At 40.8% G+C, this 24087-nt stretch overlaps 2 protein-coding genes across 2 annotated transcripts in view; one reads left to right on the forward strand and one right to left on the reverse strand.

Annotated features, from left to right (window-relative positions):
- The window catches only part of fam81b (family with sequence similarity 81 member B), a 100601-nt gene that overhangs the window by 53609 nt on the left and 22905 nt on the right, over positions 1-24087 (reverse strand). The gene's annotated exons all lie outside the window — the stretch shown is intronic.
- The window catches only part of mctp1a (multiple C2 domains, transmembrane 1a), a 131139-nt gene that overhangs the window by 38540 nt on the left and 68512 nt on the right, over positions 1-24087 (forward strand). Inside the window, exons 2-7 of the mRNA XM_019275946.2 lie at positions 463-583; positions 14611-14753; positions 14939-15018; positions 16080-16191; positions 17786-17824; positions 20438-20602. Of these exons, the coding sequence (XP_019131491.2) occupies positions 463-583; positions 14611-14753; positions 14939-15018; positions 16080-16191; positions 17786-17824; positions 20438-20602 (660 nt within the window). The remainder of the gene's footprint in view (positions 1-462; positions 584-14610; positions 14754-14938; positions 15019-16079; positions 16192-17785; positions 17825-20437; positions 20603-24087) is intronic.

Here is a 24087-nt window from a genome sequence, read left to right on the forward strand (position 1 = left end):
GGAGCATAGTCTGGTTCATCTCGTGGCTTGCTAATGGGCCTCTAGCACCAAGGGGAGCCACGATTAGAGCCGGTGGAGGCTCCCTGTCAAATTGAAGCACAGCACTGCGCTGACCTCAGGGCTGCGTCGTGACATGAAAAAGCCACTGAGATGACCCCTTTCAAGAACCTGGCACTTAGAGGTTGCATGCTTGCTCTGATGATTTATCAGATTGCACATGTAACATATGTTATGTAATATACAAATATACATCTTGTTTTACCCCGACTCTGATTTATCTAGAGCTTAGTGATGCTGCGGCAAAATTCTCCTCTTACAATTTGGACACAAACAATCCCCCCAAAAAATCAATGTTGGTAATATTTGGTAATGCGCATGCCTTGTCCTCATAACAATAAAATGCTGGAGTCATTGAACTGTACTGTATACATGCATAACTTATTTGACTTCTTCTCTCTACAGGGCATCAACATAGTGGGGCCCAGTAATGCAGAGCCCACGCCTGGACCTCCTAGTCCAGCCATGTACCAGCTGGATATCATCTTAAAGAAAGGGAACAACCTGGCCATCCGAGATAGGACAGGTAGGAGCTCTGTTTGTTCTTCCTGTTCCATCAAAAGCATTAAGGTTTATAGAGGGGACAGTCGAGGTGAACAAGCCCTTTAATCTAGCCCATCAAGTGAAAGCTAACCTATCCTGGTCTCAGTTGTTATGTCACTGGCACCCAGGATGCAGGATGTGTGAGGCTTCATTGTTAACATATTGTCTATTCATCTGCTATCTTTTTTGGCTTTCTCCCCCATTTATGTACACATTTATATCCTCTCTTTGTCAGTGCAGTATTTCTCTTGGCACTATTTCCCCCCCTCTGTGCACCTCCATCCTTTTTTTTCTCACATTTCGCTTTCTTATCTCTCTCCCCACGTAAGCACGGTTGTATTAACCCACACATCTTGTCTTCACAGTTCACACCATTTTCCATGTGTGAAGCGAGATGGAATTACTAGGAATGATGCAGCACATTTTCTGTGTGTATCGTATCTAGGCATGAAAGGAACTTTGGCTTAAGCCAGAACATCGAATTTGGTGCGAAGACAGTTGATAATAGTGTTATCCTCTGGTACTTTTGTTTAATGTGACTGAATCATAGAGCGTGTAAGTCTTTCGCTTCTCTACCCAGTGTCGTCGGCAGCGTGATCAAGGCTTTTAGTTGAAGTAAAGCCTATACAGGACTGTTTTTTATCGTATGCACTCACAAACATTTCAGCAGTTTGTGATAAATATTTTAGTAACTTTAAAGGACCAACTTCAGAGACCCAAAAGAAGGCTGAGTGGTACTTAATGATGGTTAAAAAGGTTTTTTTTATATCGAGCTGTTTAATTCACTTCACCTGTTTCTTTTACGAGCAGTTTATCTACGCTTATCTACTCCCCTTTCCACTCTGCAACAGTATAACATATATTATCTCATATTTAACCAGTGTGGACCACCACTGGAAAGCCTTCTGCCCACCGGTGAAGCTGTCTGTTTAAGCAACAGTTTACGTCGTGCACAGTGTAGAGTCACGGCTAGAGATTTTCCTATAAACTCTCACAGGCAGTAGTTTGGATAGAGATGGATGCCAAGGTCTCATTAGTAGCTGCACCAGTCACCACAACGACGGATCTGAATAAGCTCCCCTCCTCTCTCCCATGCATTTTACCTGACTTGCCTGTCCGTCGGGATAATGAGCAGTGAGGTGCAGAAGCTCGCCTGTCCTGTCCTAAGCTCATAGAGACAGCTCATTATAGAGACAGGGAGAGACAGTCAAATAACATAAAATATAGTGGACTGAGTTGAGCAATAATGTCTTAATAACAATCAGTGTTGTAACACGTTTTGTCACACGAAGCTCTTCTAAATATTCATATATACAGCAGTTAACGCCAAATCTGAACGTAGTACTGACAGGACATTTATTATTGCTCCCACTGTGCAGCAGGTGGAAGATAAATTGCATAAGGCAGACATAGCATTTGTGGGATTTTCCATGAACCATTTAGCCTAGGTTTCTTCTATGTGGACTTAAGAACAGCTTGGTTTTGAGAAATAAAAGTAGTTTGCTGGGAGAAGCAATTATCGACCCGCTAAAATCTAAAATATTTATTATGGATGATAGAAATAGTTTGCAGTTTTGTCTGAGATATTTTTGAGACTGCTCACATATCCGTACTCAGTGAACCTGGAAGTGAAACTAAATATAACCGAGCTGAAAGTGGTGCCTCAGCGTGCAGACAGGCATGCTAATCACTTCATTACAATATTTCATATGCCAGTGTGGCTCTATAAACCACGGAAACATTCACCATAAAACAGTGAAATTATTCCTGTGGCAGTCTGTGTAAAACAATAAAAAGCAACCTTGATATTAGTAACAACCTTGTCTTTGTTCTGGTCACAACTTCCGACTGTCAATGTGTAATGAGTCACTAATAGATTTGCAATCAGACTTTAAGAGAGACTTGACTGCAGCTCCACAAGATGTCTCATCTGACGCTGCCGCTCTGATACATGCATACAAATGATGTATACATCCAGGGACAAGGTTGACTAGCTGCACACAAACGGAGGGGGACAGGGAGTATCCAGTTCCACATTAACACATTGTCTTTCCAAGTCATGAAATGAACCTTTTTGTGTAAGGGATCAACTAAAGCTGCACCCAATTCCCCTTTGGTTTTAAAAATTAAAACTGAATTTTAGTTGTTTAGATATACATTTTCAGGCAGATATGTAATTTGTTTTCAAACAGTCTATATAAACATTCAACAGTGCATTTTTAAATTTTCACCAGTATCCCATCCATATAGCTTTCAGCACATGGCAGTTACCAGGTGTTATGTTAAGAAATGCTCTGGCAGAAGAGACAAAACTCCTGCCATAGTGTGCTTGTTTACAGGCCGGGGACCTGTATCTGCCCGGATGGGAGCAGTTTGAAGGACGAGATGATGAGCTGGCTGGGGTCATGTGCTACACTGTGTGCTCTGTATGTAATGGCTTTACTGTTCAGGTCTGAGCGGTTGGGAGTGGGGAGACCAGTGACTTTGGAGGCATGGCGTGTGAGATTTTTTTTATTGGAGGCTGTTAGCATGAAAAAGCAACAAAGTCTACACTCAGGCTTTTTTTATGATCACTTTCTATAACCAGAAAAGATAGCTCAGTTTACATGTACAGTACATGCTAGTTCACCTGTAAGCTTTCTATTACCCTATGATGGATTGAAACACTTTCCAAAAACGATTTCATCTGGTTTGATTAAACACCACTACATAGTTTGCATGTCACATGCTTATGAATTGATTTAAACTTAAAGCACTCCATCTAATTAAAACTACATATGAAATATAAGCCTCTCTTCACTGACCTCAGAAAAGCCTCTGCTCTAGATGTGGAGAGCGCTTTCATTCCTCGTAAAGCATTTTGCACCCTCTTGCACTCATGCATTTGTGCTGAGCGTGCAGGTGCTGTCAGTTTAAGTCTGTTAGGGTTCAGTGCTTAGGGCAGAGGCTGAACATTCAATATGGGCCAGGGACAAAGTGCATGACATACTGTAAGACGATATATTATGCTAAAAATGTCTTATTTGTTAACCTACTGTATGATGATAGTATTCTGCGTTTCTTTTTGTAACGCTCACTTTCATTTCAATTTTATTTAGACAGCAACTGTATGACTGTAAGTCTAAACTAAGAGTATTGCAAGAGGTCTACTGCCAGGCTGTTATGGATGATGGACAGGGCTTTTTTTATACATGACATAATTTGTATTTAACTTACCGTGTTTGGTAGAGCATACAGCACAAGGGAAAGAAGGAAGGAAGGTAAATCGCATTTCAAACTGAGAGGATGAATCATGTTTCTTCTTCTCCATGAGCCAGATCTTAATCTATCTCAGTAGGAAAAGTTGCTCTTTCCATCTCCTAAATCTTTTTGCTGATTGCAAACCATTTTCAGGAGGTCTCTGTCATTTTCTGTTATGCCTTCTGGCAGATCATGCAGCCCAAAGCGACGAAGAAGGAATACTTCCCAAAAAATGGTCAGCTCGGCTCATCATCCCCACAATTTCCCCACAACTATCGATATGAGAGATGCTTTTGATGGTATTAATACTGAACGTGAATGACAGTTGACAGATTGCTCTCACTTTGCAGATTCACTTGCTTCCACGTGAAAAATATTGCGTGTATTGGTTGTATATGCATCTATAGGCACAATTCAGCATACCCATTAATCACATAGGAACCTGTCTCTTCTCTGTTTGTCAGGGGTTGCTTGTTATCTAGTTAAGCCATCACAGCATAGCTGGTGCTGAACAAACAGGAGACATGTGGGAGCTTTTTTCAGTACAACTTGCTGGCATTTTAATCCGTCTCCGTTCAGCCTGCACAGTGTCAAAGTGTTTGTCGCCAGGAGAGACAGCCAATACTGTCACATTAATTCTAATTACAGGATAACAAAAATAAGCTCAGGATATGGATGGATGGATGAATGAAGTTGGATAGATGTGTTTACAGTTTCAACAAGGTTGTACAGATTAAGACGATGTTGCATTGTAAGAGAGACATTGAAAGCTGTGAATAAGAATGGGCAGTCATAGCCAAGGCCTTTTATGTAGCTACAGAAGCCGTGTTTGAGTAACACATTTTCCTTGCCACCTTTATTTTTCTAGCCCAGCAAATTCTACCTGTCAAATAACCTTGCTTTGGATCACACTTTATCCTATAAAGGCAAGAGCCTGCTGTGTCCTAAGGCCACAACTGTCTTAGCTGTCATATTTGATAAGCTACCAATGGGACGTTTTACAGCTTTGAAGGTGACCTGGGATGAAAACACACTGCCCTCTGTTTCTACCCCCAATTCCCAGTGGGTGAAGGTGAAGCCTATCTATAGTCCAAGACCTGCCATGGCCTACCGTGTGTGTGTGTGTGTGTGTGTGTGTGTGTGTGAGAGAGAGAGAGACAAAAGATGGAGAGGATGCATAATCCTGAACATTTTATGTCTCACACAGCGGTGTGAAAAGGCTGTAATGGCAATGAACGACCCACACAGCGGTGTGAAAAGGCTGTAATGGCAATGAACGACCAATTATATTAATATTTTTCTCTAAAACTCCGGAGCCAAGCAAGGAACCGATACCAAGTAGAAATTTAGATTTTCCAGCAGAGCTGATGAGAGGGGAAAACAAAGCGGTGGAAAGTCAATTCATTAGTTGAACGATGATCACACAAAATCATTAACAAAGCGTCCAAGACCACGAGCCTCAGAAGAGCCTCAAAGTCCCCCCCTCCCCCTCCAGCATTTTATAAAGCAGCTCATTTAAAAGAAATGGAGTAAATTAATGTGAACTAGTTCAGTTTAATCTGCGTGAACTGAACTTTGAGCTCGCTCTTGCAAAGTGTGAACTTGCCAGAGGTGGAAGAAGCAGCACTCTGATTCTTTATCGAAGTTAAGTACTAAAAACGCTGCATGTGGTGTCCTGTGAAACACTGCATCAATTTAGTCATGAGTCAGGGTATTCACCCAGAATCGACTTGGATTACTTTTGCCACCAAGAGCAAGATTGTTTTCTTGTAATCCACTTGTCAGAGTCTATACTGTACAGCTGAAGAGTTCTAGGTATTTACTGACATGATGTTTAATGAGTTCCATAATGATATGCAGATCAACACTCAGTGTTTTGATACTAGAGACTGGTTAAGATTTATTTGTGTTAAACCTGACCTCCCTGTCTAGTTGCATTTGCATTTTAATCATATCTACATATATTTGTTCAACTTTGGGAAAGTAATTGTGTTTGCTTGACCTTTTGTAATCAATCACAGTTGAATGGCTCTTAAGGTTCGCTGTGCTGATTTTACCAGAACTATTCCTGCTGCTCTGCTGCTTGGTTTGCATGTATTGAAAGATAATTATGTAAATGCATTGGTTTTACTTCAGTGCTGAATATTAAAGTGTTACCATTAGAAAATTGTTTCTAATAGTTGGATGCATCAGTCTGCAGCTATTGTCAGAAAGATGGAAATTAGCATTTGCCTCAGCTGCAAATATTTTGTATCTACATTATGGCCTCTGCTGCCATTGTGTTGTTAATGTTTCCACATGTGATCAACCACAGATTCCTAACGCTAATTAGAAGTGATAATGCAGCAGATGACCGCAGAGTCAGTGGTGGATATTGCATATTTATCAGACTGAAGGTGAGGGACTGAAGGATGTTTTTTTTTCTTTTAAAATTGAACCAGATTTCATTAACAGATGGTAGACACTGTAAAACACTCGAGTGTAACTCAAAGGTACTGTATGTTGTGGGTGTTTTTATCATTAGTACTTTATCACAAGCTGCTGACTGTCTCCCTTCCTCTGGGTAATCTTCAGCTCATCTGTTTTTACCTGCTGGCTGTTATTTCTCACTGGTTCCTCCTATGATCTATGCTGTACACTTTCTCTCTCCAAACAGCTTTTCATCGTCGATATTTTTCTTATCTCCATATTACCTGAAATTGTTATTTAGCCACATGAAAAGTTCCACATCAAATAGTTCTTGCAGACTGAATGTAAATAGTTTTATAATAATATGCCTATAAAACCAACATGGTGTGGCAAAAGCTTGATTCTCAGTCCTTACACATCCCTACTATAAACTATAATTTCATCCCTGTAAGAATAAGTAATGACTAGCTTCACTGTTGTAGTCTCTGTTATTTGCATGTTCATTATACAGTATACTAGCGTGCTGTGTGTGTCTGTCTGTTGGTGTGTGTGCATATTTGAAGGACTAATATTAGTGTGGAGGGTTACAGTGATTGGGCTTAGTTCTCACTTCTCAAAGTACGACTAAGACTACCAAGACCACAGCGAGCCTAATTATCTCGTCTGCAACACAACAGTTTCTTAAGATGTGAAAACGGTGAGAGGGCCAGAGCCAGACAACACTTTCGGTATGTCATCTTTTGTTTTATTTCAAGTCCCCTTCGTCGCTTCTCTCACCTGCCATGTTTTTCTCCCACATGCTGTGCAGTTGTCTGCTTTATTTTTGTCCCTGCTCAGCTGTATTAAGCAAGCGATCCTACTGTAACGGTATGAAACAAGATCAGTTTGCACATTAGTGAAGGTTAATTTTGGGAAAATGTCAGCAGAAGACTGGGAAGTAAACTCCTCTCAGCATCAAGCAGCAAGAAGCAAAGGCATGCTTGTGTGTAATTGTAATGAGGCAGGCTGTCAGCCCAACTGTCTGCATCCAGTGATAGAGTTTCTTGTCTTTACACTTCGCACACCCAATACATCCTCTGGAGCAGATTGCATTCTGGGTAATGGGAAAGCCCAGACCTGCATCCATCTGTCAGTCCTGACACCACACATAGGCCAGGAGCTTGCCCACACACACAGTGCCTACAATGTGAGGATGGGGCTGCTGCAGCTTTGCAGCTTGAGCATGACTGAGAGTTTTACGGGCAGTTTTACTACATTTCTCTCCTGTCCTGTTCCCACCACAGCTCATGACAAGCATCAATGAGCCTCCACCATGCTGTGCCTCTAAATAACAGCCTTTTTTGACAGGCAATGCATCAGCCAACGCTGAACAGGTCCTCCTGCGCTTTATATCAAAGGTGAGCGCTGAATACCAAGAGGAGGATAAACTTTTTAGAGTTGATTTGGTGGACACTTTTATGTGTCGTATAGTGAAATTCACTTGTTCAGTCTGTAAAATGTAGGGTGTTGTATCATACGGCAGAATTGGAATATTGAAGCAATGTCACATAAGCAGGAGTGATGTTTTTCTGAACGTCAGCATGGCTGTGATTGAAGGAAACCAATAACATAACGATGTTTCATGTCCATCCAGAATACACCTTTGTAGTGAACCAGCATTCAGATTTATTGGAAGCTAAAACGTGAACACTTAAATTCATTGTAGTCATTATGAGCAATGTTATTATACAGTATACATTATGTGTGTGTGCGTCTCCTGCTTGACATGTCAAAACATCTACAAGATCTATTAATGATCACAGATAATACATAAAGACTAAGTGTGTCAGGTGTTTGATATTATCCAGGTTTCCCCCATAGCAAACTGACTTGTGGAGGCGTTAAGCACTGCTCTGAAGGTTAATGATATATTTCATAAAAGTTTAATTATTCGCTTGATATTCGTGGAAGGGTTTTATTTTCAGAAAATAAATAAACCCCCTCATATACAGTATTCTATTCTTCTCTGTGGCGGTCCATGCCCTCTCATGGAATCAACTTATTTTTATTAGATTTGAAATCTGGGCTGTTTGGTGTGCTGAAACACGACCGATACATTATTAATGGCTTTCTAATGCCATCAGCAGGCGGTTTGTCATCCATATTCATTGTAGTTTAATACTCAAAATGTTATCAGGAAGTCTCACATCTCCGATGCATTACTTCAAATGATATCTCATCATAGATCTGTTGAGGAAAAAAACACCTTCAAAATAAAACGCTCACTTCAAAATAAGAGCATGAACTGATAACATGAAGAATTCTCAACAGATCCGTATTTGACCACTAAGAAATCGTCTGATGCTGAGTTAGATTCAGTGTGCGACAAGCTTCTCTTTCTCTTTGTGTAGCGAGAAAGTCTGTTTGTGTTTTTGACTCTTTATTTGAGTAATTTGGAGGAACACACATACTGCAGTAGTGAGATATCTTTTTAGATGGAGTAGGATACTTATTTTTAGGACATGATATCACACTGTCCTCTGTAGAAATGTAATTACCTGCTCATATATTATCAGTTAATAATTCAGGACCGTTTGTCTGCCCTGTGCTGACACAGAAAGTTATTGATCATGAATGTGTAATGAGTATCTTTTAGATTGATGATGAAAAGTAGGAAGCAGTTAATTAACCCACATCAGTGTGAAGCTGATGAAAAAGATTAGTTTTTTTTTTTTTAGAAATGTGCAGCTAAACACAACCCTGTATCACCATTATCATCTTTTACCCTGCATTCAGTAGCAAGCACCATCCTTTGGCTTAAAAACAAGATGTGGCGTCGACTGTTTTTCCCCAATTTGAACATGACCTTTTCATCATAAGCCTCTTCTCCCCAATACATATGTCAGAACCGTCTGGTCTCCCTCCTTCTGTCTGAGACAGACAGGAGTCTTCCTTTCCCCCCAAGGTTTTTCATAAGGTCGAGGCGTTACGGCTGATGTTACTGCCACAAGCTCTGTCTGTTTTATTGCCCTGCTGCCTCTCAGAACATTGAACTTAGACAAGTTGTTTGGTTTTGTATGTGGTCGTGTTTGTTTGTATGGCTGAAAGTGCTAATGACCAGTTGTAAGCACTTATGTATGTGTGTGAGTAAGGAAATATGAGAGAGGCAGTGGTGCTTTTGTCAATGAAAAGAGCATCGTAAGCAGGCGTCAAGTTCTTTATCTCACTTCATGACCTTTTCCTTCTATGTGTGAAATAAATATATCCTCAGTTTTTACTTTGGTGTTTGTCCGGAACATTTGGAGTATACTTGCTGGAACTGATTGTTTTTAAATGTTCTCATTCCCAAGTGCACCTGACTGCGTTGTACTTAAAAACCCTCCAAAGATCACTTAGTAGAAGCTGAGAAGTCTTTGAAACGTTTGACCTTTTAATAAGGAAAATGTACAATATTTCTCATAAAAATCAGTTAAAACAGTACTGGCAATCCCAGATATGTTAAATACTACCATACCATACCATGGCAATATTTAGTACTTAAATTTATGTTGCCTGGCCTGCCAGTGGCATTTCTCTGTGCATAAAAAAGCCAACCAAGATTCAGCTTCATAAGTCATATTTACCACGTTGGTGCAAATGTTATCTTAATTTAATCATTAGGCAAGTCATGCGTCCTGAAAAGTGAGCAGGCTGTGAGTTGATACGGTGAGAAAATGTCAGTGCCATAACTTTCTTTTAAGTACCTACAACAGCAAAGAAATCAACTGGAAGTTATTGTGATGAGGCTTAATAAGTACATTTTATATAGAGAGCTAGAGGGGAGTGAAAGAGAGAAAAGAAAGAGAGGATGTTGTATAAAGGAGGAAAAGATATAAAGGGCACCAGAGAGCAGCAGAATAACTTGATTTTACAATTGCAACAGAGCCCAAGAGGTAGAGTGACTACAGAAAATGAATGTTTTTGAAGATCAAACCACACAGCTGGATTTTTAGTCTACTGCAGATCAAAGACAAAGGTTAGAAAATAACTCAATATGCACAGTAGGGATGGCTTTTACTTGTGCATGTCTCCTGGGTGCGTGGCAATATAGGTACACACTGCCTCCCATTGGTAACAGCGGGTATGATATGAAGTGTCTGCACTATTAGCACACACTTGGCACACTGGTAGGCCTGTTTGTGTTTGAACATCTTGGACTTGAGAAACTCATCAATGCGTATTTGTGTTTCTTAATCAATCCCAGACTAAAATATTGTGTTAGTGATAAGTCTTGTATTAAACGATCACTTAAAAGCATCTAAAAGGTTTAGGTAGTGGGACCTTTGTTTACATTCGGTTTATGCCGTGCCTTTCAGCTTACTGTTGTTGCATTCCCAGGTGTCTGGCAGGGGAGGCTGGCTTACTGGCAGACACACAGTGTGCAGTATTTATATGGCTGCCGTCCATTAGGTGTTCAGTAGAGATAAATATGTGGTGGATTACGTTTTCAACCGCCTGTCAGGAAGACCGAGAGCAGCTATCACACAAGTCTATAAGAGGCTTTTAGATCTGCTTATGAGCCACACCCATGGTAGATTTACCTGCTGAGTGCACCACTGGGTCCTCTCACACATCCATCTACTTCTACTTGCAGCTACTGTTACAGTGTTTAGTGGTTGGTTTTAAATAGCATCATGGAAGATGAATAGATTAACACCTTCATATGAACCACTCAGTATCTCTTCATGTCCTTGCCAACTTCTTGTTACTCACTCACTTGCTCACCCACCCAGTCTGTGGGACGTAGTGGGTTACTCCAGAGAGGCGGATGAGGAAGTTAACCAGAAGTCAGGGAAATCCTGGATTTTCAGTTTCAAGATATGTCCAGAAAATGTTCTGTGACGCTTAATGTAGCACCTGTTGTCAAAGTAAATATAGTTTAAGAAGCTGAACTTTCAACCCTGCAAATATTTCAACATAGTTCTTCAAAAATGTGCTTGTGTGTGTGTGATGTCTGACTAATAAAAACATGTTTATTTGTAAGTTATTATCATATATCATATAATTACCAGGCCGGTTACAAGTTTTCTGACTTGCTTTTAATTTACAGATCTTTTCCTTGTCAAGACATTTTCAGAAATCAAACAAAGCTGAAAGAGTAGAATGAATGAATGAATGAATGAATGAATGAATTATGTTGAATTTCTTGAGTGTTGAATTCAGAAACTTTATATTTACACTTAAATCTTCCTGAACCTGCTTAAGATCTTTTCAAATCTTTTTTTGTGAAGTGGATTGTACCTTGCGCCTCACAAATAAAGCCTCTCGACAGTAGAAAAACAGAAAATCATTTTTTTTGCTTTCCATGGCTGCACTTCAATACCTATGGCACCTGTTTTACTATACCAGTTTATCAGTGGGTGACATGTTAAGTCCCAGTCTCGACTTACACTCAGCACTTCCATTCCTCTTCCGCCTGCAAGGTGGACAAACATCCAAGGTGCACCAATCCATCAACCCGATGTCTTGAACTTCTCATCAACCTTTGCTAATTCATCTAAAGCGCGCTGATAGAATCAATACCTATTTCTTATTGACCTGTCCAACCACCAGCCCTTATGTGGCACATACAATCACTCCCTTTATAGATTTTACCCAACTGTGGGAAATATTAAAAAAAAAAAATGATAGAAATGTCATATATGGTGGCTGATTTCCAAGAAAGTACCTCTGCAATCACTCCTCTGCGTTGTGCCTACGCTCACTCATATTCAGCCACCACCCACCTACAGTACCAACCTTTTCCATTTCATGCTTTTCAGCCCTTGTGTGTTTATGGCACCATAAAGCTGGCACTGTGGGATGTAGGGACTCTGAGCCAGTGAGGTGTGTCCGGGGAATATCGACCCCGTGGGACAGAGAAAGACCGAAAGAAACAGAAAAAGAGAGTTGCTGCAGTTACAGAGATCGGTGATGTGCTATGAGGTTCATGTCTTGTGTTTAGTTCATAAAGTATCACCTCATGTTCATAATACACGACAGAACAAAGTATTCTTTTATATATCTATTTCTAGCTGTATCTCTTTCCACCTCTTGTTTTCCATCCCATGTCCTCTTGCTGCAGCTCTCCTCCTGCAGTGATATGTCAAGGGCAACAGTGTGTAAAAGGCTACATGTGTGAGAGTGTGTCTGCTGGTGTGAACGCGGGTGTCTGAGCTTCAACAAATGTGAAGACATTTCCCCAGCAGGCCGGTGTGAGTGCATATTTTTTCCGTTGGCAACTGAGAATCGTGTCAGCTGTTTTTACTCAGACGAAGCAGATTTGATTCTCTTGTGTTTAATGGTTTAAATGATGCTCTTATGTCAGACGCAAGCGACACTGAGTATACTGTGCATTTGAACATTATACGCAGAATAATATTCTATAATTGTCCATATAATTACTTACTTTTCATCACTGCAACTATGCTTTTTGATCTCATGTTCTCAGAAAATAACCCATGTTGGTCTTGCCATTTAGTCTCTTTGTTATCTCTAATAGGCATCAATGAAATAATCATGTGAGAGTCAGATACTTCTCAGATACTTCTCTTGCTAATGATAGAGCATGACTCCATCTTGAACTGATGAGATGTGTGCAAACACTCAACGAGCTCAGCCTTTCATCAACTAGTATCCTCGCTGTCAGCCATGTCTTGGCATACACAGTGTATATATTGGTGTATACTGTACTATACAGTAGATTCTGTATGCTCATATACATTCCTGTCTTATTCAGGAGATGCTGTCAGAAACATAATAGTAATAGGATTCCCTCTCCTCTCGTGTGACTTGCTCGGTAATCACTTCAGTCACAGTGGGTGATAACATGACACGGATGTGAGACACGTACAGCACAAACAGATCAGTCCAGGGTACTGTTTCTGCTTGTCAGCCTTACAGTTAGGTGTATAAACACTGGAAGGGCTGTTGGTTAGGACGATGAGTTTAAAGGTGCTGGGATGCTTGGATGGAAAGAAGCAAAAAAAAAAGAGAGATCACAAAGTGCTAGTCTTTAAAAGGGAGGAAGCTACAGTGTGTTTTGCCCTGACTGTGCTGTTTAATCTTATCCTGACTGTTTGTTTTATATTGAATTTCAGAGGCTACATTTTTATTTTGTAAGTTTTTTGGCAGCCCAAAAAGATACAAATTCTATAGCAATGTTGGCCAACTCTTCATCTGTAGTTTTCTCTTTTGAAACACTGTGCTCTTTCTGCTCTACACTGTGAAATGAGAAACACAATACTCATAATTGTAAATAATAGAGGATCAGCTTCCCTGTTTAGTTTGTATCTACTATATGCATTGTACAGTATATGTAGGTCCCTCTGGCCGCTTTATGTTATATGACTCTAGATGTGAACAGACTGCCAAGCAACGTGAAACCTGATTGTTTCCTGCACAAAAGGCTCTGAATGCAAACACTGCATTGTGGATCCTTTCTAGTCTCCATACATCTGTGTTGTTGCTGTCATTTTTTTTATTCAAATGTAGTAAACATCTGAAGTTGTGTGTCTGAAATGTATCTGCTGGACTGGATGTCATTGTTACTATATTTATTTAAACTTATTTTACTTTGTGCTCTGCATATTTTTTCCTTTTAATGATGTGTTTCTGTCTGATCTCTGGTTTAGTTTTTCTTTTCCTGTCAAAACAATTGACTTTTGTCCTGAAGTTTATGGACCTTGGGGAATAAGATGTTAGAATAAAGCAGAAATGGAATGGGTAGAAGAATCAATAGCAATTTACCAGTGAGTGATAAAAATGTAGATCATTATAAATCTTCTTTTGCTCTTGGTCATCTCTGGTAATGGTGAATACATTGAGGTAAAACATTATAGACCCTGTGGCCTTTTTGTTTGTCACGTATCAGTATTCATTGATCAGAACAAAATCATCTGACTCTTTTCTAGAATAACACAAATGTAAATCAATGGCACCACCTAGTGGTCAATACGAGGCACTGCATGCTATGTGGCCATCCAAGCACCGAGTTTAAACATCAAATACTGGTATCACATGACCTACAATAAAAAATGGGTCACATGACATGCCTTATTCTCTCCTAAGGCCTCCAAAGCAGCGTGTATAATTTTGTCTGTGTTTAAAAATAATTTCAGAGAGAACAAAAAAAATATACTTTGTTGTGACAGTACCAGAGAGGTTTTAATAAAATAACTGCATGGTATCAAATTTATGCATAAATTGTGCAAACACTTTGAAAAGCAATCACACCACATCTTAGAAAAAAGTGTTTTTCAAATCAAAGCTAATGCTTTTCCTTCCAGATAGTTAGACAGGCAACACATACCGTCACTCTATTATTTAACAGTACTTCTCTGTGTTTGTGTTCTTTCCCTGTAGGGACCAGTGACCCATATGTGAAGTTTAAGATCGCAGGGAAGGAGGTGTTCAGGAGTAAGACCATCCATAAGAACCTCAACCCAGTGTGGGATGAGAGAGTGAGCCTGCTGGTGGAAACCCTGAAGGACCCACTCTATGTCAAGGTACAGCAGAATAAGTCCTCCTACTGTATATTTATATCATGTCCAGAGAGACTTAACATCCAAAATGCAAGCTTCCTTTTTATGACAGATATGAAGAGTCAAGGTAAAAATAATGTCAGGACAGGACGACATTAATATGGCGTTGTGGGTCCTCTGTTGATGGTTGCTGTATCGTCTCTTTGTAGGTTTTTGACTATGACTTTGGACTTCAGGATGATTTCATGGGGTCAGCATACCTCCACCTGGAGTCACTGGAACATCACAGGTCTCTGTCTGTCTTTTTTTGTCCTTTTTCCTTCTCTTCTTTCCAGCAGTAACACCTTACACATGCCCAATATCATGCCCTCTCCTGCACTCCCTGTCTTCATTGATTTATATTTTAACTAGTGTATCAGTCGCTGCGTTCCTCAGTTCAGTTGAGAGAAGCTGATGTGTCAAGACAGCGAATGGTTTGGTGAAAGAGTTCGGGAGTTCTCTAACATCGCAGCTACTCCTTTTGACACACGCCTCTCCCTGCATCTTTCTTTGCTTTTGATGGTTTTAATTTGATCAAATATAGTATGTAGTCTCCCTCTAGTGGCAGTCTTTGGTAACACAACTTAAATCTCATGATATTCAGTATATGAAGAGGAATTTATCATCGTTTGAGTTGGACTACTGCCATCTGTTTGCCAGGTTTTATAATTTTGTCATTTGTGAATGAATTTGTGTGCCATTAATTCCTTTTAGTAGGTAGAGTGTGAATTTACATTACTGCTGTGGTTACCAGAATTACTGATGTAACCAAGCACTGAACAGCATCATAAAATATTCATTCGCTCGGTGTTGGTACCTGTGTTCAAAGTACTGTCAGACAACTCAGGAGTGACAGCAGGTTCCAGGCTTTTGTCTGTTTGGTGGACATTTCCCATTTTTAGGGGTTGTGACTGGTCAGATTTATCAAGCACAGATCTAAACTGAGACAAATACCCAGATACTTTATTTTTTATAGTGTGCTGTGGTTAGTAGTAATTACCTGCTTTACTAATTACCTTTCTTATGTATAATTCAAGATTGTTACCAGGGTTGACCGCTTGTTGTCATTCTAACTCACTGAATGCAGTAAGGAAGGAGAGTGGAAGGAAGCAGAATATAGGTCGTGGGGAGGCTTAATCTCAGCGCTCCACATTTGTTGAATCAAACTTGAACTGATGAAATATGTTTCCATGCATGCATTAATTTATATACGCATACATTGAATCTATTCACTGTATGCACATGCATGTACAGCATGCAACTAAGCACGTAACTTTGTATATCAGTGTTGTGTACTGTGCTTCCCTGTAGGACACTGGATGTGACGCTGGACCTGAAAGACCCACAGTACCCTGAGCATAATCTGGGCAGCCTGGAACTAGCTGTCACTTTGTCACCAAAGGAAGGAGACGTGAGGGATGCTGTAAGAAATCTAAATTCTATATGAATCGGATTACTCATTTCTTTTCTTCCTGCACACACTATCACAATCTTACTTGCCCTGATAACATTGATGTGTCACAACAAGATAGGACCAATATGCTTTAGCCAGATATAGAAATAAAAAAGAATATTTACATTTGAATATAGGTTTCATAATATTCATAATCTGAGTTCAGCAACAGTGTTATTCCAAGTTAGTGAACTGTTTCCACGCACATCAGAAGCCCGAGCATGCTGTGTTGAACTGGAATGTGCTGGCTTCAGTCAGCCTCGGTTACTGGAAACTCTTCAACTCAGCAAATACATATGCATAAACACAAGTGTAATTAATATGTTCTATGGAAAAGTTCCATGTTCAAAGAGCACTGATTTCTCTTTCCTAATTATGTTGGCTCGTGCCTCTGCGGATGTGCTCAATGTTTCAGAGTTGCATTTATTTCTGTTCAATTATTTGTTTGGTTAATTGGACCCCTGCATGCTCGATCCAGAACAAGGCAGAGTCATGAGGGAAATATTTTATTCCTTTTGATCTGATGTCTTAATTTTGCTGCTTATTTAGTGCTGTAGTTCAGAGAGTCCACATTTGACAGAACAAATAAACTCTATTTAGGTTAAGCATCATTTTGGATTTCTCCAACTGTGAAGAAAATGAGTACAAGGTTATACTAGTGCATTTGGGATGACTCTCTGTTGCCATCTACTGGTTTGGAAGGATAAGGTAAAATACGAAACTTTCATCCACTTTTAAATGAATACTTTATTGCACTGTTAACAAACTGGTGGTTTTATTAATCTTGCAGCACCCACAGTGTTTCTGTGTATGATGATCTGCATTATATACCGTGTGTTTTCAAGTTGGGTGTTGGGTTGATATGAAGGAATTGTGTCTTTCTGCACATGTGAATAGTCCACATGTGCAGAATGATTATTTTATTGTATTTGAAACTTTTGCATTAATGATTACATCTAAGTCACAGAAGTAAGGCACATTCATCTCAAATCAGAAACTGAAGCCGAAGTTTGAAACACCTCCAACAAAATCTGCTGCAATCCTCTCTCTTAAACCTTGCCTTATACTCTTATACTATACTACTTGTGTACAGTAAAGTACAATGTTTAACTGTTTGTTATTGGACCCAAACAGTAGTTCAACAAGGAAGCAGCTGCAGAAGTATAAAATTGGTTGGTTGGTAGATGGTTTTACTGTGAACATTTGACGAAGTATAAAATTGGTTGGTTGGTAGATGGTTTTACTGTGAGAGGCACTCAACTGCAGCTACTCTATACATACATGTTTACCTGTGCGTGTGCTTGTGCACGCATGTTTGCATATGCAAATACTTCATAACATCATATGACAAGTAAGAGCGCTTCTTATACACTTATTGCTTACTTAACCTGCATGAATGACAGCTGCCCTTCTCTCTTAATCCACCCCGCCCCGCCCCCCCCCTCGCTCCCGTCCAGGGCTAACATCTGAGCTTCATACACCCCATGCCCTTTAACCTCTGATCCTGCAGCTTTAAGGGGGCGACAGTGGGGGGCGCTCTGTAACAGCTTTGTCTCATTTACAGACCATGCTTTTGAGAAGGAACTGGAAGCGATCTAGTAAGGTAAACTAAAACAGCATGTGACTCCCTCACCCACAAACTTCCGACTGTACTGTAACCCCACTACCGACCGCACTGCACCTCACCTATCCTGCACTCTTCACCTGTGTCCTGGTACATGGATGGAGTCCCCCCAGCCCTATCCCTCCCTCCTTTTCCTCCTTCCACAGTGGTATTAGCAGCTTCTCTTTCTTTATCAGTTCCTCAGTTCTCATTGTCACCAGCTTATTTTCCACACGCTGCAATATACCACCCGCTAATTTACATCACCTTAGGGGATGTAATACTTCTTTTCTTTTCTTTTTTTGGACTGAAAGTGCAATCAAGCCTAAAGTTGGACTGTATTTACTTGCGTGAAGGCAAGTCCTAAATATAGACCTAGGGTGGAAGTAATGCATTACAAGAACTAAATATGGTTCATGTTTTGAAACATATTTTGTGTTTTAGTTTTGGATCTGTATATCAAATGTTGTGATTCTAAGATGTTCAGTGATGCTTCTGCTGAACTTGACTCTCAAATCTGATGTCCATGCTTCTTCCACCTTTGATCTGCACAGTGTATTGCAGCTACTGTGTGAGAAAATCAAGCATTTGATTTGTTTTTAGGGGTTTTAAAGGAGTCCTGTACAGCACATCGACTGTGAAATAAGAAAATCTGTTGATTGTCGACCATGTGGATTACATTATAGGGCACTCCTAGACCCCTTTACATCAAGTGAAAATCTTTTGATATTCACGTTATTTTGAGTTCCCATCTTGCCATGTGTAAGAGACTGCTATCTTTTGGTTTCATTTTTTTGTGATACTCGTTGGCTGTTGGGTTGAACAGAAAGCATGCTCGTCGAAGTTCTGCTTCTTCTTATTGGCTCATGCATGTAGCGCTTGATTTTCAGCCAAATACAGAAATATTAGTATCAGGGACGATTTTGTTGAGCACAGCTTTGTTTGCTCATGTATCTCATGTTTAGTACAACAGTGAAAAGTTTGATATCCACCAAGAGAAACAGATATACATTTGAAGCGTGCTTGGTCGGAGCTGGGCAGACGTCCTGCTGTATTGTGCTTCCCCAAATCATGCCTTTGAAGCCTCCAAACTGGGCCACCCCGCCTGTGACTCGGGAATTAGCTCAAACACTAACTAACCAGCTACTGTGCAACCCCACCCAAAAAAAAAGGCACTGTTCCTGAGTGGCTCCCTGCCTCCGTGCTCGTCAACATACAGCACGCGGTTATTTTTACACAACCATTTCATCTATGAGTGTGGAACCCACAGCAGAAGAAGTAGTTTGAGATAATAATTACGAGTCAGAGGCATTTTAGATCCAGGTCTCTCTGACTTTAACCACCAGGCAAAATGCTTATTTTGGCACTTCAAAGGTTTTTCTTCTTCCAAAGGGCTGACAAAAGTTGAACCATGTGCAAGGCTGTATTAATTCTTAAACTGAATGTTGGTATCTTAGAAGACTTTCAGCCATGTGCATGATCCCCTCTCCTGCTGCGCTCTGGCAGAGGGATGTGGATTCTCAATCCAAATAGCCCATGGTTTTGTGTAACAAGAAATCTGTAGCAGCAAAACAAGGAGACCATTAGGATTATGCTCGAGTAGGACATAACAGCGACCTCGCATCATTAGCATACAGCGTGTAAGCAGCAAGTGAACAGCAGAATTGAAAGATGTGGGAGTTGCTGTATGTGAGGTTGGCTATATTGCAGGGAGCCATTTGCATTGTTTAATGTCTGGAGAATGGAAATTAAGAGGCTTCGTCTCCAGATCAAAGGCCCGCGCTCGCGAAGCAGAGTTTGTTCAGAGTTTAATGAAATTCACCCACAAAACAAAAGCTATGCTAATAAATTCTCCCTAACGAGGAAGGAGGAGAGGGAAAGGCAGAACGAGAGAGAGAGTGAGGGAGAGAGAGAGAGAGAGAGAGAGAGGGGTGTATTTGTTTGTCAAATAAATACCCTACTCTTTGTTTTAGTGAAGGATACTGACATGATTCAAAGAGAGGTTAAATAGGCCTCTAAGTGCTGAGAAAACTGTTGGGGGAAGAAAAAAACAGTCTAAAAATATGGAGAATCATCAATCTGAATTTGCAGCGCTGTCAGCTTACAGTACAGCCAGATGGAATAAGAAATGTAAAGAGTTACACTCTAACAGCATCTCAGTGGTCTGCCCATTTTGGATAAGACAGACTACAAATCATTTGCCTCCAATTTATTCATTTATTATATTAAGTATTTGTACAAAAAAAACACCAGAGTGATGCAGCGACACACACATTCTTGTGCATACTGCCAGCTATGCACAAGTTGGAGTTTGCTCTTTGAACACTATGTTTGATCATTTGTAGTGATGTTGTGTCAGGTGAGCTCACACCTCAGGGGTGAACTGTGTCGACTTATCTCATTTTGTGTTACCTTGTGTGTTTCGCCTGCTCCTCTCTCTCTGTCGTCTCGATGTGTTTGGTATTGGTTATTTTCCCGTTGACACAGTGTAAACGAATCATAATTCTATCTTGGGGTTAATTTGTGGGTATTTTTTTGAGGCTGTACATTCTTCTCTATGTATAAATACGCACGTGTGTCTACATGTTTTCTTTTGAATGTGTGTGTATGCAGTATCAGAGTATGCGCCTGTCAGATGTGCACAGAAAAGCCCAGCTGTGGAGAGGTATAGTCAGCATCAGTCTGATAGAGGGTCGTGAGCTTCAACCCATGGATAACAATGGCCTCAGTGACCCTTACGTCAAATTCAGGATGGGGCACCAGAAGTACAAGAGCAAGGTAAACACCCTCCTGTCTGAGGAGATGTTCCTAATTTCACTGTTGCCACCCTAACCATGACATCGAGTAACTAAAATAACTATTAATAATTAAGTTATGCTCGTTTGAACAGTACAGGCACAAGCACATAACTTTAGATTAACTATTTTTGTATTAAGTGTTTGCTCCCTTGCTGTTCTTGTTCCTACAATACATATTTCTCAACTCAACTCAACTCAACTCAACTTTATTTATAAAGCCCTTTAATGGAAATATGTGAGTATTCCTTCTGTTGTTTACTCAGACAATTCCAAAAACGCTGAACCCCCAGTGGAGAGAGCAGTTTGATTTCCACCTGTATGAGGAGCAGGGAGGCTTCGTGGACATTACACTCTGGGACAAAGATGCTGGCAAGAAGGATTTCATGGGAAGGTACAGGGTCTCATCGGTCTTTCTGGCTGTGTAGCTGTCTCAGGCTTTTGACATAAGAGCCCCAACACATTATGGAATGAACTAAAGCACTTTGTAACACGACTGAGAAAATTACAATGCATTTGCTGTGAGGACAGTGATCAGGTTATGTAGGTTTTTTTTAACCTGCCATTCAATATCCAGAAGATTGGATAAATCTAAACTCTGAATAAATCCTCAACTGTTTCCGTGTGAAAAAGAGGACTTTCCCTTGTTTTTGTTTTTTTATCAAAATGAAGACACTTGAGGAAGCCTTTTCTTTGAACTTTTTGACCCATTTGTCCAATAATTACTATTGGCTGGCCTTGGTATTAACTGGAGATAGATTAAGGGCATGTCAGAAAATCAATTCAGTCAAGAAAGCATGCGCTCAAGTGCCTTACTCAAGGGTTTTAATTGTGTCAGCTTTGGCTAAGTTGTCTGCAGATACTTATATCGCACATATGATTCTCTGTGTGTATGCTATTATTAGGTCATACTCAAGTGCATTGTGCCATGATCTAGTGACTTTAATCATTTAATGTCTTTTTGTTGTGAAATCACATTTTATTTTATATGGCTATATGTCTCTCTCTCTTTACATTCTGTGATAATTACTCTACAGACAATTTTTCTGCAAACTTCAGCCCCAGAATGGCTACAAGAGCATTTCTAGTCTTTATTTCCTCTGTAGCTTTGCTTAGCCTCCTCTTTTACTATGAGCCTGTGTTTCAGCATAGTCAGCTTCCCCCATGATATGTTCAGCACCCTAACTCTGTAATTCTGTTTCTATTTCATTTGTTGTTGCGTGTGTGTGCACTTCATGTACCATTGACCTGTCGCTTCTCAGCAAAGAACACACACACAAGCTGGAGCTGCCACTAGAAGAAGGTGAAGGTGTGCTGGTGCTGCTGGTTACACTCACTGCTTCGGCTGCGGTTTCCATCTCAGACCTGTCAGTCAACATGCTGGACGACCCGCATGAGAGACACCAGATCATGCAGCGATATGTGAGTTAGTTTTACTGTAAAGGGGCTTAAGATTAAATTGTGTGAGGAAACAGACTCAAAACATAAGAAAAAGCCATATAGTACCCTATTTGTTCATCGAGTCACCTCTTTTATTACCAGTTGACCTTCCCGGATTCTGTGATGTCTTCTTTGAATTGAGGCTGTGTGACTGTGACTACATGTCCTAGTTACGAAGTTACAAAGACAAAGAAAAGTATTGTTTCTTTCTTTTATCATGAGTAGGCTGACGTGTCAAACAACAACTCCCTCACGCATTCATCACAGACTTCGATTGTTATAAAGTCAACAATTTATGAAGATCTCGCTTATTCATCAAGAAGAGTGCCTTTTTATTCCAAGCGAATGTGCTGGAGATTTAAAAAAAATCCACCAAGCTGCAGCTGTGGTGTGAACTAGGAGAGGTGAAGAGCAGAGGAGTGGGTAAGAGGGAGATGATGAGACTCGCAAGGAGAAAGGAAGGACGAACACAATGGCTGAGAGGTCAAGGAAGATCACAAGTGTCTCCAGACAACGGTGTCGAGCGACCTGGAATAGAAAAAAAGATGAGGCTCACATTGCTGGTTACTATGACTCACCCCGTCATTATTATGCGGTATTTGCATCAGCGTCCTGCAGTCAGTTTTTGTGTGTGGAGTGTGTGGTTGTGCATTTATGATAATGCATGTGGGCTCATTTATTTGTGTGTAAAATGTCTCAGCTTGTTAGCCAGTCATCATTATTTGAACTTAATATTGGAGAGCAGAGAGAGTGAGAAAAGAAGCCCTAAGGCCCCATCTCTCCAGAGGCCCTTCATTCAACACAATGCATTGATGTCTTTGTCTTAGGCTGGTTAACCCTTTACACTCTGTCATCCTCACTCCTTGCTACAAAGACAACACACACATGCTCACACACTTTCAATAGATTTCATTCACTGATAGACTTGACATTTCTCTGTACGTCAACGAATATTGTGCGGTGTTATTGCTCAGTGCTGCAGCCACTTTTGCTTTCACTCATGACTTCACTTATATGACTTGTAAGAAAGATACTTGTTATTTAATGTTTCAATTAGGACTTAGTAACAAAAATGATATTACATATAGGCAAGTTATAGGAGCACATTTTCCCCACAAGCACCACTTAGTTACGTCTGCTTTTATGGCTGCGTATCCTGTGCGTGTGTTCTCATACTGTAGAGTACAGTAGGTAGCTGTCTGTGTTTGTGAGCTTGTAGGAGTGTTTCTGATTTTAGTTACGGTATGTCCCAGCGGGTGTGTGTGTTGCATCTTCGGTGTGCGCATAAGCACCAGCGGCGAGGCTCCACAGGCCAAACACGGGTGCCACGACCTACATAACCGTGGCGGTGCCTTATTGGCTAGCCACAGGAGGTCGGCCACTGTGCTCCGCACTGCAGCAACCACCCAAGATCAGAGGGGGGAGCTCTAGGACTGAGACACACACACACGGCGTGCCTCTCCTCAGAGCCACAAAATGAGGACGGGGCGCGTGAGTGTATGTGTGTGTTTGTGTGAGTGTGTGTAATAGGGGGCGAGAGGTAAAGGATGAGGGTTGCACCGGGAAGGGAAGGCGTGTAAAATGAAAAGAAAAAGCTATTTCACCTCTCTCACAAGTCGTGCAGACCCCGTTTTTCTGCTCGGCTGAAGGCGAGACATTTCCCTTCCTTCGCCTACCTCTTTTCCTGCCTCCTTCTCTCTCCCGCGCTCCCCATCTCTGTCCTGTTCTCCCGGGCAGCCTCGACTCTTTGTCTGTTGCCACTGTGGCCCTCCTGTTAGATGAAGGGATGGAGAGATAGAGGGTGGTGGAAGGTGGGGGTTTGCAGATGGAGGGGCACAGTGAGGTCGGTTGGAAGACTTGAATGGTCTCTACCTATTAACATATTCCTTTTCCCCAGACTGGCCGTCTTTTAGTTGGAGAATTTAATAAAGATGTACCTTATCAAAGACCACTGATAAGACCAAGTACCACCACTAATACATAACAGTGCTGCTCAAAGCCCACTAATCTGCCCAGTGTGTGTGTGTG

Source organism: Larimichthys crocea, chromosome III (assembly GCF_000972845.2).
Source record: "Larimichthys crocea isolate SSNF chromosome III, L_crocea_2.0, whole genome shotgun sequence".
Classification (NCBI taxonomy): domain Eukaryota; kingdom Metazoa; phylum Chordata; class Actinopteri; family Sciaenidae; genus Larimichthys; species Larimichthys crocea.